This window comes from Geotrypetes seraphini, chromosome 3 (genome assembly GCF_902459505.1).
Source record: "Geotrypetes seraphini chromosome 3, aGeoSer1.1, whole genome shotgun sequence".
NCBI classification, from domain to species: domain Eukaryota; kingdom Metazoa; phylum Chordata; class Amphibia; order Gymnophiona; family Dermophiidae; genus Geotrypetes; species Geotrypetes seraphini.
This window is the reverse complement of record NC_047086.1, coordinates 52,921,247-52,938,027: the sequence shown is the minus strand read 5'-3', so window position 1 is coordinate 52,938,027 and position 16,781 is coordinate 52,921,247. Positions and strand designations below refer to the sequence as shown.

Genomic DNA, 16,781 nt, shown 5'->3' with positions numbered 1-16,781 from the left:
TTCCTGTGGCCATATTTACATTGATTTCAAGTATGCCTTCCTCGTGTAACCTACCTTGGCTTTCAAATCTCCAAGGGTACCAGGTCCCTTCCTACACCCGTGTCCAGGCTGTCTGTAGTCTCCCTGTCCCTGATAACTGCAAGGCTCTGAGCACCTTTCTCAGTATTGCAGGATACTGTCTCATCTGGATCCCTGATTTCTCTACTATTGCTCGTCCTCTGTATGATTCCACCAAAGGCGCTGACTCAGCCCCTTTTGTCTGGACCCAACTTCAGGAGCGGTCTTTTCGCTGCCTCCAAAAATTTCTGACTCAGGCCCCTGCCTTCTGGCCCTTCTGCCCAAGAAGCTGAGCTTTATGCCCTCACTTTTGCCCTGCGCCACTCTGCCTCTCAGTCTTGCAATATATATATATTGACTCCAAATATGCTTTCCTTAACTTGCATTCCCATAGGGCCATCTGGAAACATCGAGGTTTCATTACAGCTTCCGGCCGACTGATCCATCATGCTCCCCTCATTCTTGACCTTCTTGAGGCCGTACAACTACCCTCACGTGTTTCTGTTATGCACTGCCATGCTTACAGACGCGTGACGGACCTTGTCTCTCGTGGCAATGCCCTTGCCAACCGCACAGCCCGAGCTGCCAGTCTCTGCCCCCTCTTTCGGCCCCTCTGTATACAATCATTCCTTTTCTGGATTCCCTTACACCCCAGTACGCTTCTCAGGAACAGACTTGGGCATGCATTATTTTGGGCCAGTCTGTCCTGAAAGGGGGGTGGATACAAAATGCACCAATTCAAGTGCCAATCCAGACCCACACACTGATACTTCAAACGCAAGCACAGCGGGTACCCTCATATTCATTCCTCAACACCTGGCCCTCACGATTGTCAAAAGATGCCATGATTTGGCACACTCTGGAGAACCCGCTATGAAAATTGATTCTCAAGAGACATTTCTTTATCAATCACCTTGATCAGCTAGTCTGGAATATGGTCCGACAGTGTGTTGTCGGTTCTAGAATAAAATTCCCAATCAGATAATTGCCACCACTTGGATACCAACCTATTGGAACATATCCGATGCAGGTTCTGTCTGTAGATTTTACCCACATGCCCATTTCCGTTCCCTCAGTCACTTCCTAGTCTTCACAGACACCCTGACTAGATGGGTCAAAGCCTTCCTTACTTGCACTGAACACACCAGAGAAGTAACCAAACACCTCCTGAATAATTCCGTGCTTTGGTCTCCCTGTTTTTATAGGCAGTGACAATGGCCCTGCTTTCATTGTCAATGTTGTCCAACAAATTGCTCAGGCCCTCCAAATTGAATAGAAATTATATGCTGCTTACTATCCTGAGAGCTCTGGTCAGGTCGAAAGAATAAACAGAACTCTTAAGACCCTTCTCACAAAATGAATTGAAGAAACTAATCTGTCCTGACCTGTCCTGCTGCCTTCTGTTCTTTTTCAGATTAGATGCATCCCATCTAAGCCCCATTTGAGCTCATGTTCGGCCGGCAACCACCCATTGTGAACCCAGATCCTGGTTCCTTTGCTACTCTGGGATCAGATATCCTCCAGAGTCAGGTCCAGTCTTTAGCTAAAGCCCTTCAAGAGCTCCATAAATGGGTCCTGGAAAGGGCCCCACTACCGATAGCTACACAAGTCCATGGGTAATTCCATGGAAATACAGTATGGCTAAAACTTGGAAGTCAGACCCCCTGAAACCTAGGTGGATAGGTCCTTTTACTGTCCTAATTTCTTCTCTTACAGTTGTCAAAGGTGTCCGGACATGAAACTTGGTTCCACTACAACACGGATCTTCAGCTGAAGCTTTCTAAGACCTCAAAAGTTCTGAATATTTACCACTGTACTTAGCAGGTGTTCTGAATATAATTCTTTATAAGTGTTTGAGTTTAATTGACTGCCTGTGGTTCACCACTGCCTTTAGCAAGTGTCTTGAGTATAACTGTTTGAAGTTTTCTAAGTTGTCCTGAAAGAAAAATGAGTTTCCTATGTTAGTATATATAGATATGATATTTGTGTTGCCCTCACTTATGTTTCTTTCTTCTGTATTTTGTACTTAACAAGTGCAGCCCCTTTGCCTGATGTTTGTTTGCATGAAGGAGTTAAGTACAGTGTCAAACATTTGAGGGTATTTTCTGTTTCCAACCTACTGGTGATGAAGTTTAAAAGTGGGCGGAAATCTGCATTTATAATGTTGAGGGTCCACTTATCAACTAGACTCTTATTGTAGACCCCACTCACCCGGTGTCTTTGTATTGTGATACATGTGTGCTATTTGATGTTTCTCAAGGTCATGGTACTACCCCTAATACAGTTTTGTGTGGCTCCGTAGATTAACTGTGTTATTATAACCTGATGCCTTTAAGAACTGCCCCTATGAGGAAACCTTCACTAATGGTGGAGCCTGTCCTTTATGAGAAAGTGTCTTGTGGGCCACCTACAATAACCCACACAAATATCCCCCTAATACCCCGTCTGCCTCCCTTACTATAGGTCCTAGCTCCGGCCCCTTGTGTACTACAGGCTACTGTAATCCCATGGTTTTCACTATCACTGACCCATATAACTGGAATGCCAATGTCCAAGTCCAGAAGGCCAGAGACTGCATGGCATTGTATATTGATGGTAAAAGGTGAGACTCAGGTACTGATGTATATGTCCGAATTGTATTCCACTCATGTGCTCCTGTCTATCACTCTGTGGTGTTTCTCCAGTTTTATGAAATTATGAAAGTAGATACTAATATCCTGTAATCACTAGAAATCTGTTTATATAGTTTGCTGAAACTATAGGTCAGACTCTTAATGTTAGCAATTATTTTGTATGAGGAGGGACTGGTATGGGAGAACAGTGGCTATGGGAGGCAAAGCAGCTGGACATGTTAAACCTGACTTCACAGACCCTCACTTTTACGTCAGGTCCACGACCTTCACGATGGGCCTTGTGAACCTCCATTGTTGCTTCCCACTGTCTTCAGCCCTTCAGACACTGCTTAATGGAACTTCCTATGAATTATAGTCAGCTCCTGTTAGTTGATATTGGCTCTGTGATCCGTTTGCCTACTCTTGGTTGCCTGCTTAATGGACTAGTACATGTGTGCTTTGCATGATCCGTCCCAGCTTCTTCCTGTTACCGCTGGCCGATGGTGAACACCTGGGAGCCCCTGTATTCAACACCAGAGGTCGCCAAAAGCGGTCTACTTCCACCAATTCCCTTAAAATAGGTGAATGGGGTGATGACTGGCCTGCAGAATGGATCATTGCTGTTTATGGACCTGCCACATGGACCGAGGATGACACCTGGGGCTATCGGACCCCAATCTATATGCTGAACTGCATTATTTGTCTATAAGCTGTACTTGAACTGATAACCAATGAGACCTCCCGAGCTTTGAGTACCATTGGCAGAGCGAATGCTAAAATGTGCACTGCTATTTATCAGAATCGTCTAGCTTTGGACTATTTACTAGCTGCTGTGCCTGTGATAAATTCAACCTCTCCAACTGCTGCCTTGAACTTGAGTAAAGTGATTGAGAACGATGTGGATCGTATCACCAAACTGGCTCATGTTCCTGACCAGACCTGGCGTGACCTTACTGCAGACTGGATCTCTGGTATCTTCAGCTCCTGGTTGCCCTCTGGTTCAGCATTGAAGATCATCTTGCTGGTTGCTGCCCTGTCTTCTCTGCTCCTTTGCTGCCTGCCCTGTATGGTCCCCATAGCCATAAAGCTGCTCCACTGAACTATGGACTCTGCTGTCAAACGTTCCACTGCTGCATTGGCCCTTGCCCTCTCCCAGTATCGTCCCTTACCCACTGGGGACCCCGACTTTCCTGACCCCTAACTTTATTTTGTCAGGCTTGGCTCCTTAGGTACGCCAGCCTGAAAGGGGGGAATGTAGGGTCATGAAATAGTTAACTGTTGTTTAAAATATTGCTCTGGCCTACATAGCTAAAAACAGTGTATAATCTATTGACTGCATCTGCCTGAAATGTATGTCCTTGCCCTACCACATTGTAAGCTGAATAGATAAGAGTTTGAGCCATGATGTGCCCTGCCCTTCTGTACATGTAGCATTTAGACCTGTAAGATTTAGATAAGCAGAGAAATGAGCTAGTTTCCTATAGGACTATAAGTTGTATCCCTGAGCCTATTATAAGTGCTGGCTTAGGACCAATAATAATTGTAGAAAGTTATAGAAGTAACAAATGAAAATTGTAGTTTTTGCATATATTAGTTTGCGAAAAGGGCATAAAAGTCCGTGTATTTCCTGTTTCTGACACTCTAGTAGGCAGGCTATTAACTGCACTAGAGTCCCGGCATGCTGTGAATAAAAAACTCTTGTACTTTCTTCACACCTCTGACTTTGTGTATCCAAGTGACCTTTCAGTAGTAGAATAGTTGTATATTTTCCTTTTAGAATGTGATGTCTGCGTTTGGCATTGATTTTATGCATGGGTTGTTTTTTTTTTTGTTTTTTTTTACTGTAACTCACTTAAGTTTTAAACGGGTGATACATTTTAAAAATAAATTTATGGGTGCTAACTCTGTGGGTGCCAGTGAGTTCTGTGCTCCTTCATTGTGTGTAGGAAGAGGTTATGGGGCTCATAATTTAAAAAAAAACAACAAAAAAACATGTCTAAAAAGTGGCCTAAATGGGTACTTGGACGATCAAAAAGCCTGATTGTCCAAGTACCCATAACCAAAATTGGTTTTAGACGTATCTAAAACCAGCTTAGGCCTTTCCCCTGCCTCTAAACGCATAGAGCGAAAAGAGGCGTTTTAGAGGGGAAGGGTGGGAGGTGGGCCGACCTAGACATAGGTGTACAGCAGGTGTAACCAAAAGTTTAGGCAGGTTGCCTAGTCGGCACTTATACGTTTTAACATAGACCAAGTCAAAACAGATATAAGTGCTGAAAAGGGGGCCACTGAGCTGACCGCAGCAGCTCAGCGGCCCCAGCAACCTGCCTACCGCCTACTGCAACTAACGCAGCAGGAGAGATGGCTCATCTCAACTGCTGCGATGATGATCACCCACCCCCTGAACTGTGGCACTTCGGGGTGGGTATCACGGCAGGGCATCTCCCCTGCTGGCGATCCTCACCCCGAAATGCCATGGTTCAGGGGGGTGGGCGATCGCTATCGCAGCAGGAGAGATGAGCCATCGCTCCTGCAGTGATACACCCCTCTCCCCCGATTGGATGAGGCAAGAGGGAGCCTAAGCCCTCCTGCCCCAGCAACCCCCCTATGATCTGGGCAGGAGGGAGGTTAAGCCCTCCTGCCCTCGGCGCACTCCTGCGGTTTGGGGCGTGGACAATCACCATCGCGGCAGGAGAGATAGTTCATCTCTTCTGCCGCGATAGCGATCCCAAGTGCCGTGTTTGGTGGCACTTGGTGGTATCGCTATCGCGGTAGGGGAGATGAGCCATCTCTCCTGCCACGATAGTTGCTGGGGGGTGTGTGGATTCTGTAATCGGTTACAGAATCCAGCTTTTAGGCGAAGGACTGGCTCCTCCTTCGCCTAAAAGGCCTGACTTTGGGCATTTGGGACTTAGGCTTTTTTGGGGTTCATTATATGTGGTAAGTGTAGACGTAGTGGTGGTCTGGGCGTTTAAACGTAGAGGCAGGCCATTATAAAAAACAAACAAACACACCTTTTGGACGTTTTTTTGATAATGGACATTTTCCCTGCTTTTACTTTCAACGTTTAGGGCCTTAGGTGGCCTCAGACATTTTTTTTTTTTTTTTTTTTTTAAATTATGCCCCTCCACATGTTTTAAGAATACCAGCTACAAATCTTGCCGGAAGTTTGCCTGAAGGGAAAGAGACGGCGGCGGACCACGCTGCCGATGCCTTGGCGCCCTCTCCTGTCCCCGCCCTGACCTCCTCGCCTCCCTTCCCTGCTGGGTTTTTTGGTTCCTGCTGCTTCACACCTATTAGCTGCGAGCGAGCGAACGAGGGGGAGGAGGGAAGCTGGGAGTGAAAGGCAAACGAGAGGAGGAAGAGCCGGCTTCACTCTGCCATGTTGATTGCAGCGCGAGAGCGGCGCTGCTGTGTGTCAGTCCCTTAGCGAGAATGGGCTAGGATGTGCATCGGGGGCAACGGGAGGGCCCATGTCACTAAGCCCGGCAAATCAAAGAGCGCCGACCGGATGCGAGCGGCCGTGACGAGCTCGATTTGCTATGCGAGAGAGCTGCTCGGCCGGCCGAGGACTACCTTATAACCGGGGGTGGGGGGCGGGGGGACGAGCCTTTTCGCTTTGGCAAAGGTGAGAGGGGGGGGGGGTGGGGGAGAGAAAGAGAGAGAGAAAAAAAGAGGGGGGGGGGGGACTGCCGCCGAAAATGTCTTCTTCCTTAGGGCCCCGCGGCCCTCGGCCGCCGCCTATCCTGCCGCCCCAGATGCCAGAAATCCCCGACCTGAGCCACCTGACCGAGGAAGAAAGGAAAATCATCCTGGCCGTGATGGACCGGCAGAAAGACGAGGAAGAGAAAGAGGAGGCCATGCTAAAGTAAGGACACGGCATCAGTTCATGTATTTCATTTGGACCCTTCCGAGGCAGGACGATGATTTTAACTGTAGGTGGGTGTCGCGCATTCGGCACAGCCCCCTCCCCCCCCCCCCCACTTTGCTCCGTCCAGGTGTTTGGCGATGTGTTCGTGACAAACGATTTTGTACAAATGACAGGCTTGAATGATCGTCCCTGTGCATCGCATAGGTCAGGGATTTTAGTGGTCGATGCCATCTTTGTAAACCTTTAGCACCCCCCCCTTCCCCCCGTGGCTTAGATGTCGTAAGTTCAGACCCAGAATACACGGTTCAAGTGTGCGGTTTCGAAAATTGTCCACATCGCTGTATGTACTGTGTGCAGATTACGGGCCTGTGCCAGATCATCAGGATTTTCTGTCTCAAATGTATTCATTTTGAAGGCCTTCATGTCTGGAGATGAAGTGATGCTGATGAGACTGTTAGACCTAGTTGGGCTAATAGCGAAAGGTCAGGTTAAGGCCGCGCTAAAAATTCTGAGCGCAAGGGATCGCACTTCGTGCGCGTTCTGTGTAGTTCGCGGATGGACAAGGTGTGGCACTGCCTTTGTGCGTGTTTTGGCGGCCACTTGGTCGCCGTGATTTTTGACAGCCGGGATGCATGCTATAGCGACACGCTGGGAGCTTTCTCACCAGGAGGGGCTGTCAGCCTTTCCCCCCTCCCCCCTCCCTCCCTCGGCGGCTGAGGGTTGCTCTCTGCGTCCATGCAGGTGGAGCTGCCGGGCTGCTCATTCGGGTGGGCACCGGAGCGGTCGGGGTAGCGCTAGAAGGCAGGGCGGGCACTGCGAGCCTCCCCCCCCCCGCTTTGATCGGGCACCGAGGAGAAGGCAAAGCCGTAAAGCCCGCTGGCCGATTTTCCCTAAGAGTCCCGGGGTGTGGCTGGATGACCAGAGGGCAGTTAGAAAGATGCACTGTAGGATGTGGACCAGCAATTTAGCGATGAGGTGTTCGATGGCTGAGTAAGTGGGTTTAAAGAAATAAATGCAAAAGATTATCTATACCTCGTTCCTCCTGGTATTGTCAGATCGGGTGGCCATGGCTACCTCCGACTGCCGCCCTTATTTGCTAGATGTAGATGGGCAGATGGCAGCACGATTCAAGAATCGAATTCAGTGTACGCTTTAACTTTTGTAATGCTACAGGGATGCTTCTGCCATAGATTAGATGCCTGAGATCTCGGCTGTAGATCCGGATCCTGGAAACACCCTTCAAGAGCAGCCGTGGACATGTAGGCTTATAATGGAATAAGCCTTAATCATCTCCTTTTAACACCCAGACTGTTACTGTTTTAAGAAAGCTGGGAGGATAGATTTAAAAAAATGTTTGGTTTTTTTTTCCAGAAGGGCAATGAAAATCTGAGAAAAGTTTTTTTTTTTCCCCCCTGACATGGATAGGGTGGGGGAGGAGGAACTTCCAATGCGTTCATGGCATAGGCAAAACCTGAATGGATTCCCTAGGAAAATGTAATTATTCTGCATTTGTGCTAGTCTTGAAAATCCGTCTAATGTTTTTTTTAAAAAAAACAAAAAACAAAACATGGTTGTTGTTAGCATATCCTTCTAAAATTTTAATCCATGTTGAATACAAAGTATTAATGTTCCTGCACCGGAAAAATCGTCATATATAATTCATAATGAACATGTTGTATAACTGAGAGATACTGTATTAAGATGATTTGTGGAGGTCCATAGACAACACGTTTTCAGACAGTGAACCTTGGATAGCTTAGGGGGGGGGTGTGCTGAAAAGTTCTCAGCCCAACCAAGAAGAGAATGACGTGGATATGGTTCAATCAATGATCTAAAAATAATGTAAAAAAGAAAAACTCCAAAACAGAGAATTTTGTTTTTGCAAATTGGCAATTAGCACTTTTTAACTACAGTGGCAAAATAACACTCAGAATTTAAGAAGTTGGTTGGTTGGGCTGAGAACTTTTCAGCACCCCCCTTCTATGTTCTTGTGTACAGACAAATTCACTTGAGGGTGCCTTCATGCCTTCCATAATCATACTGCTTCTTAACTATTTGTTTCAGCAGCTTTGCCCCCTTTTCTTTAGGATTGAATAAGGTTCTGCATTGTGAAATAGCACAAACAGATCCAAATATTAAAAGAAAGTGTGGTATTAATACCAGTAGCTCATTGCCACAGAATAATATTCCCTGTGTACAACGTTTCCTACTGTATCTTCAATATATTGGTTTGCTCTTCCTTCAGTAGTTTGTTGGTTGTGGTGAGAGAAAACAGTGTCTCCTCATATTTTAGTTCTCCTGTCTAAGGATGGGGGGAGGGGGGCAAGAGGGACAATCTATTTTTCCACCTCAACAATATCTTTAGGCAAAAAGCACAATTTAATTAATTGTCTAACCGCTAGATAACGAATGTCATAGATCAGGAAACATATTTATGAGTTTTGTAGTTTTTGCCTCATCTTTCTTGAATAAAGTAGTATTTCTCACCCTTCAAATTCCATATGTAGCTTGTTGCTGTTATTTCACTTAGGATATACAAGGATTGAACTTTTATTTCCCAGTTGTCTGTAAACTCTTGTTCTGTCTTCCTTTCTTTGTCATAGAGGGGGGAATTCTATAAATGAGTGCCGGAAGCGATCAGCGCTAAGCGCTATTCTATAAAGGCCGTGCACCCTTTACAGCAGTGTCTCTCAAACTTTTTTTTTAGTTCTGGCACACTAAGCGGAGCAAATGTTTTTTTCACAGCACATTAAAACTGAAATAAAATTGCAAAACCAACAAAAAATTAAATTTGAGAGTTACAGTATTTATTTAAAGTTTTTTAAGCTATGTATGGGTAATTGTAACAACGGTGAAACTAAAGTAGATAGAATAGAATTGCTAATCAATGCGATGGATGTGCTTTTTTTGAGTGCAAATTAATTCAAATGCAGTTCGACAGTTGACAAGCAAACACACATTTCATTGTCCACCATCTGCAGTTCTCTCTTTTTAAATTTAATTTCTGTCAGAGCTGAAAATCCAAGTTTGCAAAGATAAGAAGATCCAGACAGTAACAAAGTCTTCATTGCTTTGTTGCTCAAAAAAAAACCCTAAAATTACTTACCGTTAGTTTTCAAGGACCAATCATGTCAAAGAATGATGCTTGCCTAGGCGGTTGTATCCTTAAACACAGATGCTCATAACACTGACAGACTCTTGCGTACGTGACGTATACATCATCAATTCTAGTGTATATTTATGAAGATAATTTTTTAAAATAAAGTAAAATTCTGGAATCTCTCGTGGTACACTCGGAATCTCTTCGGGGCACACGGTTTGACAGACACCACTTTGGCACCACACTTACACCTACTGAAACTTGGTGTAAATCCCAGTGCCCAAGTGTTTCTTAATTCTATCCTGGAGTACCTCCTTGCCACCAAAAAGGGAGCCCAAGGAGGCCTCAATGACGAAACAATCAAGACACAACAAAGGAGCCGTGAGGATGAGATGCCAATAATTCAGCCACGGGTGTAAAGTTCAAAGTTCACTTTATGGATACTAGACACTGGCAGTGTTTCGCCATGTATGCCTTTGTCACGAGTTTCAACGGCTGGTAGTTCTATCACATAAATAGAACATTCAATACAGGCCATATGTGTGCAAAGATATTTTCCTTTTCTCGCTTCTAAATTTGACCTGTATTGAATGCTCTTTTTATGTGATAGAACCACCGGCCGTTTGAAACTCATGACAAAGGCATAGATGCCGAAACCCTGCCAGTGTCTACTCTCAATAAAGTGAACTTTGAACTGCACACCCGTGGCTGAATTATTGGCATCTCATCCTCACGGCTCCTTTGTTGCACATCCTTGCCAGTCAGGTTTTCAAGATTTCCACAGTGAGTATTCATGAAAGAGATCTGCATATAGTGGAGGCAGTATATGCAAAATCAATTTCATGCATAGTCATTGTGGATATCTTGAAAACCTGACTGGCAAGGGGAGGGGGGCTCCAGGACCAACTTGGGACACTGTTCTATAACACTGTGGGCAACGTCTTGGTATGCCCCTGACCTGCCCATGCCCCTCCCATGGCCACACCTCCTCTCGGGCTGTGCCCTGTGGGATTTAGATGCCCCGTGTTATAGAATAGCAAACAGCCAGATGCATGCACGAACCCTGAGTCAATAATTAGTTGTTAGCATCCAATTATTGCTAGTTAATGGCTCATTAGCCATTATGTGTGCACGCTCAGAAGCATGCCCAAAACTGGGCTCCATATATAGAATGTGGAGGAGACTCTAATTCTGGCATGCTTATTTGACTTCTATTGAAAGAACTGGATTTTGCTCCACATTGTAAGGTGTGAGGGCCTTTTTAACTAAGCTTTGTTCTTTTTCTCAGGGGATACAGGATAGAAAAATCCCATGGCAAAACAGGCCCTATATTTGGGCTTTACCCATCATCTTGTAAGAACGTAATGTGCTTATGTGTGACAAGACAGGACAGGACATATAATAATAACAACAACAGTTATGAAGCTGTGCACTGTAACTATTCCTTGATTTTTGTTTTTAATCCATCCTGTTTCTTAAATGGGGGGGGGGGGAAGTAAATGAAACAGCTCATTATTATTCAGATAAGAAAATATTGTTAATAATCATTCTTTCTAGACCTGCCCTTTTTGGCTATCTGTAAAGGTGACCCATCAAATGAGGGCAGGACAATTGCGCTCCGACAAAAGTACCCCGACAATTGCGCGCAGGGACAAGTGCGCACAGGACAAATGCGGCGGTGGATACTTTTTTGTCTTTTTGAGGGTTGAAAAGTAACCCTCTTTTTTTAGGGGGTGGGGGGCCCCCAACTACACTTTAAAAATTCACTTGCTATCTAGTGTTAGGGTAAGATTTATATCATGATTATGGGAAAATCGTGATATATATACCTTACCCTAACATGAAGGCCCTGATTTGCTGACACTCCTCAGGCCCCGTCCCTTGGGAGGCCCTTGAGGCGCCTTAGGCCCAAGGGACGGGGCTTGAGGAGTCATCCTGCACGCACTTGTCCCTGCGCTCAATTGTCGGGACACTTTTGTCAGAGCGCAATTGTCCTGCGCTCATTTGTCGGTGGACCATCTAATACAGCATGCTGCCAGGCAAAAATAAATGTTAATTCACATTCTGGTGTGAGCCTCCATCAAGTGTGGAAACCGCTGCTGTCTGTGGGCACTGGGTGAACTGTGCTGCCACTTGATCATGAGTGGAATAGTGGCGGTGGTATTACTGTATTTAAGCACCGAACTACTGCATAGAAGGTTTTTTTTTTTCTTGTTTGTACAGAAGTATGGATTTGTTAATTAATGCTGGGATCTCATGTTAATAGATTGAATAAGAGTCATTTATTTTGGCTGTCTGCCAGGATTATTTGATTACATTAACTCCTCTCTCTCCTTATTAGGAGTAGCCTAATGGTTAGAGCCGGGAACTGAGAATCAGTTCAAAACCTGCTGCTGCTACCATGTTTCCCCGAAAATACGACAGTGTCTTATATTAATTTGGGGACCAAAAAACACATTAGGGCAGTGGTTCCCAACCCTGTCCTGGAGGACCACCAGGCCATCGGGTTTTCAGGATCGCCCTAATGAATATGCATGGAGCAGATTTGCATATCTGTCACTTCCATTATATGCAAATCTCTCTCATGGATATTCATTAGGGCGATCCTGAAAACCCGATTGGCCTGGTGGTCCTCCAGGACAGGGTTGGGAACCACTGCATTTGGGCTTAGTTGGGGGGGATGTCTTATTTTTTTTTCATGTACAACAATCATCTCTCCCTTCCTCTCCTCCACCCCAATTCTTCCTCTTTCCTTTCTCCTCCCCCCATGTGCAGCATATTTCCTCCCCTTTTACCCATTCCCTTGTGCAACATCTATTCATCCCTCCATCCCCCTGTGCAGCAGAACCCCACCCACCCTCCTACCGTGAGACTGACATACCTCCGCTCCGAGGCCTCCAAAAGCAGCAGTAGCGGCAACACTATGATCAGGCTGCTTTGAGGCCTTCCCCGCCGGGGCTTTCCCTCTGCCACATCACTGATGATGTCATCAGTGATGCGGCAGAGAGAAGGCCCCGGTGGGGAAGGCCGTGCAGCAACCCGTTTAGAATGCTGCCGCTGCTGCTGCTTTAGGATGCCTCAGAGTGGAGGTATGTCAGGTCTCACCAGGGTGGAGGGTTGCTGAATTGACTAGTCCGGTGAATTGGGCAGCACTGTTGTCAGGGATGGAATTGTGGAGTGTCAGGGACATTCGAGAGGGGGGTCTTCGGGAGTTCATCTTAACTAGGGCTTATTTTTGGGATAGGGCTTACATTATGAGCATCTTTAAAAAATCATACTAGGGCTTATTTTCAGGATAGGTCTTATTTTCAGGGAAACAGGGTACTTGTGATCTTGGGCAAATCACTTAACCTTCCTGAGTGGAGTAGAATGGGTACAAGTAGATCGATTTTTTGCTCCATCAAAAATTGCAAAGACTAGGGGACACTTGATAAAGTTACTGCGAGATACTTTTAAAACCAGTAGGAGGAAATATTTTTTCACTCAGAGAATAGTTAAGCTCTGGAACGCGTTGCCAGAGGTTGTAGTAAGAGCGGGTTTTGGCCTGGTACTAGATACCTGGATTGGCCACTGTAAGAATGTGTTACTGGGCTTGATGGACCAATGGTGTGTCCCATAAGGCTATTCTTATGTTCTCCTCTGCCTCACATTCAAAGCTAGATTGTGAGCCCTTCAAGGACAGAAAAATACCTACTATGCCATTTGCATAGCTTTTGGGCTTGCAGGTGATATATAAGAAATTAAATTAACTAACTAATGTTGGGTTTTACTAAACGTTGCTTGAGGTTTTTAACATTGGCTGGTGAGGTAAATGCTCTGATGCTCATATGAGCGCTGAAGCATTTAACTTGCTGGCCCGTGCTTAAAACCTCTAGTGCTGTTTAGTAAAAGGAGCCCTAAATAGGGGGAATTCATCAACTGGCACTAAGCAATGTAGTGCGTGCTAAACACTAAGGTGGCTATAGGAATATAATGGACGTCATAGCGTTTCATGCATGCTAATCATTAGTAAGCAGTAACATAATTAGCGTGTATTAAATCGCCCAGTGCTCATTGATGAATTCCTCCCTAAATATTTCGTTTTAGTTAAAAAAGGGAGAGTTTTATCTTAGACATGCTGCGAAATTGATCTTTGGGAAACGTAGATTTGATCACGTGACCTCCGCTGCTCCAGAGTCTCCATTGGCTCCCGGTTTATTGTAGAGTTCAATTCAAATGTGCTTGTGTTGTTTTTTAAAATCCTATATGGTATCTTTACTCCTCTCCTTCCTTTATCTTGGAACGTTTACAGATTCTCCTTTGCAAGAGGTAATCAACAATTTAATTGATCTCTTCCTTCTAAGAAAGGGATTAAAGGAGTGAAGATTTTCAGTCAATCTCTGATTTTTTTTAAGTTTTCTCAACTTTGGAATGATCTCCCACTCCTTTTAAGGAGTTCTGGTTCATTTCAACTTTTTCGTAAATCTTTAAAAGTCATTTTATTTGCTAAACACTTTGAAAATTAATCTTCCGAAACTTAGTTTTGTTCTTTATGCTTTTTATTTGTTACGTTAACTATTGTAAACCGAGTCGAGCTTTCTTGGAATGATGTCTCGGTAGATAAAGCCAAGCCTTAGATTAGATTAGACCCACTCTTGTAAGATTCATCAAGGTCTTTCCCCAGAAATACAGAATGAGGAATAAGGTGTAAGGGGTTCTTTTACTAGGCTTTGCTAGTGAATGGGCTTGGAATATCCTTAAATGGGACTTTCCTATGTGCTAAGCCCATTTCTAGTGTGGCCATAAAACAGACATTTTTCTTTTTGTTTGAATTCTGACTGTGTGCTTATGTTAGCATTAGTACACATAATAACTCCAATACTTCAAGTGTTACACACTAAAACACCTATAACTAACAAGCTGTTGCTAAAAAGAAGAAATATTGGGAATTTGATGTTGGAAGAAAATTTGACGGCAATGTTGGAGGAATCCTTTGCTGATATTAAAGAAAGGGGGACGGTATTAGTCTCCTTTGTATTTGAACAAGACCTAAATCTTATAATGAAATTTTACTTTCGGAATTTACATCAAGACTTTTCAGGACAAAGAATTTGGAATAACACAGGACCGCAGAAAAGAATTCCTGGCTCTGCGTGACGAGACAAAAAGTTTGAGGGCTTCTTTTTTGTTGGCATATCCTTGTAAATGTTTGATTCGTTACCTGGGGATTAAGTACACTTTCTTTTTACCATCACAATTGAGAGCCTTTCTGGACCTTAAAAAGATCTCTAGAGATAAATAATGTATTTGATCTGCTGGAAAGAAAATAATTGGGGCTGTTTAGCGTAGTCAGCTTTCCTAATAATAGATTGCCTGTTTTTTTTCTCCATGGAATTATGGATCTCCCTCTTTTGAAATTAGTGGTCTAAGAAGGATAATAATTGAAATGCCACATTTATAATTTTGTTTCCTTTTGATGTTTTTTACTTTCTGTATTTCTGCAACAAGTGTATTACTTGTGATATTTTTCAAATTAATAAAAAAAAAGAAAGAAATATTAAGAATAATATTCTTAATACAGAGACGGAGGATCTCAAGGGGCTGCGGTTATTACGGGTAGAACAGGTCTTAGTACATAACCACCATGCAGACTATCATTGGTCCTATTTGTCTCAGTTTAATATGATGATTATATCAAAATAATTTTTATTAATTATATCATTCTAATACCCTATTTTTAGGAGTTTTTTGAATAGTAACCCGTGCAATTGTTACTCTGCATCTATTCCTATGGTTTTATATGCACTGTACATATGAGTGAACTTTCCTTCAATTCAAAGCAGTACTGAATGGCACTTAGCTTGGGTGTAAATTTTCTACCCAGCTATCCGGATAGTCCGATGATAGTCTGCATGGTGGTTATGTATTAAGACCTGGTCTACCGGTAATAACTGCAGCCCCTTGAGATCCTCTGTCTCTGTATTAAGAATATTATTCTTAATATTTCTTCTTTTTAGCAACAGCTTGTTAGTTATAGGTGTTTTAGAGCAATGTTCTTCAATCTTTTTACACCTATGGACCGGTAGAAATAAAAGAATTATTTTGTGGACTGGCATCAGTCCGCGGATCAGCGATTGAAAAACACTGGACTAAGTCATGGGCCAGGCCCCGCCCATCTCTACCCAGTCTCCACCCTAGACACTGCCCCCATAATAGTACTAATTGTAACACTATTTTTTCCATTCATTTTTCATAGATATACACAATATAATCTTATTAACAACACATAATGGTTAACCACAAAATTAAACTACACAAAGCACACTGACAGCAGATGTAAATTCTCAAAACTGACATAATTCAATCACTACATTCAAAAATAAAATCATTCCCCCCTACCTTTGTTGTCTCCCTCCCTCCATGCTATGCCTTACCTTCTGGCCTGCTCACACCTGGCCATTTTATGCTGCCCCCAGTGTTATCTTCAGGCAGGCTCCCTCTTCCTCACTGATGCAGTGCACAAAGCTGCGGGCAGCGGCTCCTTGCGCGTCCCATGCCTCATCTGGAAGCCTTACCTCTGACATTGCAACGTCAGAGAGAAGGCTTCCGGTTCAGGTGCAGGACGCGTGTAGGAGCCACTGCCCATGGCTTTGTGCATTGAATCAGTGAGGAAGAGGGAGCTGGCTTAAAGATAACGCCGCATCGATCGCACCGTGGACCGGCGGTTGATGAACACTGTTTTGGGTCTGATGTACGGCGGCCCTGTGGACCGGCAGAAAATTCAACCGATGGTTGAAAAAACACTGTTTTAGAGCATTAGTATACAGCCATAAAAAAAAAAAAAAGTGGTAGCAACTTCTTTGGCCTGTTTCATTCGGTCTTGCATTTTGAGTATGAATTTGGCCAAGTTTCTTTCCTGGCTGGGTTCTTCTTCCCAAGTTTCCTTTGCCACATCCAGCATGCTGTGGGGCCTCCTCCTGTAAAGCAACTCAAAGGGGGAAAATCCTATCAAACTTTGGGGCACCTCTCGGATGGCAAACATTATGTAAGGCAAGAGTGAATCCCAATTTTTCATGTATTCTGTCACAAACTTCCTAAGCATGTGCTTGAGGGTCTTGTTAAACCACTCGACCAGGCCATTATTTTGAGGGTGATAGATCAAAGT

The 16,781-nt window shown here is 44.3% G+C and overlaps 1 protein-coding gene across 2 annotated transcripts in view; it reads left to right on the top strand.

The window, feature by feature from the left end:
* The first annotated feature begins 6,350 nt into the window (after positions 1-6,350).
* RIMS1 (regulating synaptic membrane exocytosis 1) overlaps positions 6,351-16,781 on the top strand; it is a 753,464-nt gene continuing 743,033 nt past the window's right edge. For both annotated transcript variants that reach the window (XM_033935996.1, XM_033935980.1), the window contains exon 1: positions 6,351-6,534. In XM_033935996.1, coding sequence (XP_033791887.1) covers positions 6,368-6,534 — 167 coding nt within the window. In that variant the 5' untranslated portion in view covers positions 6,351-6,367. The remainder of the gene's footprint in view (positions 6,535-16,781) is intronic.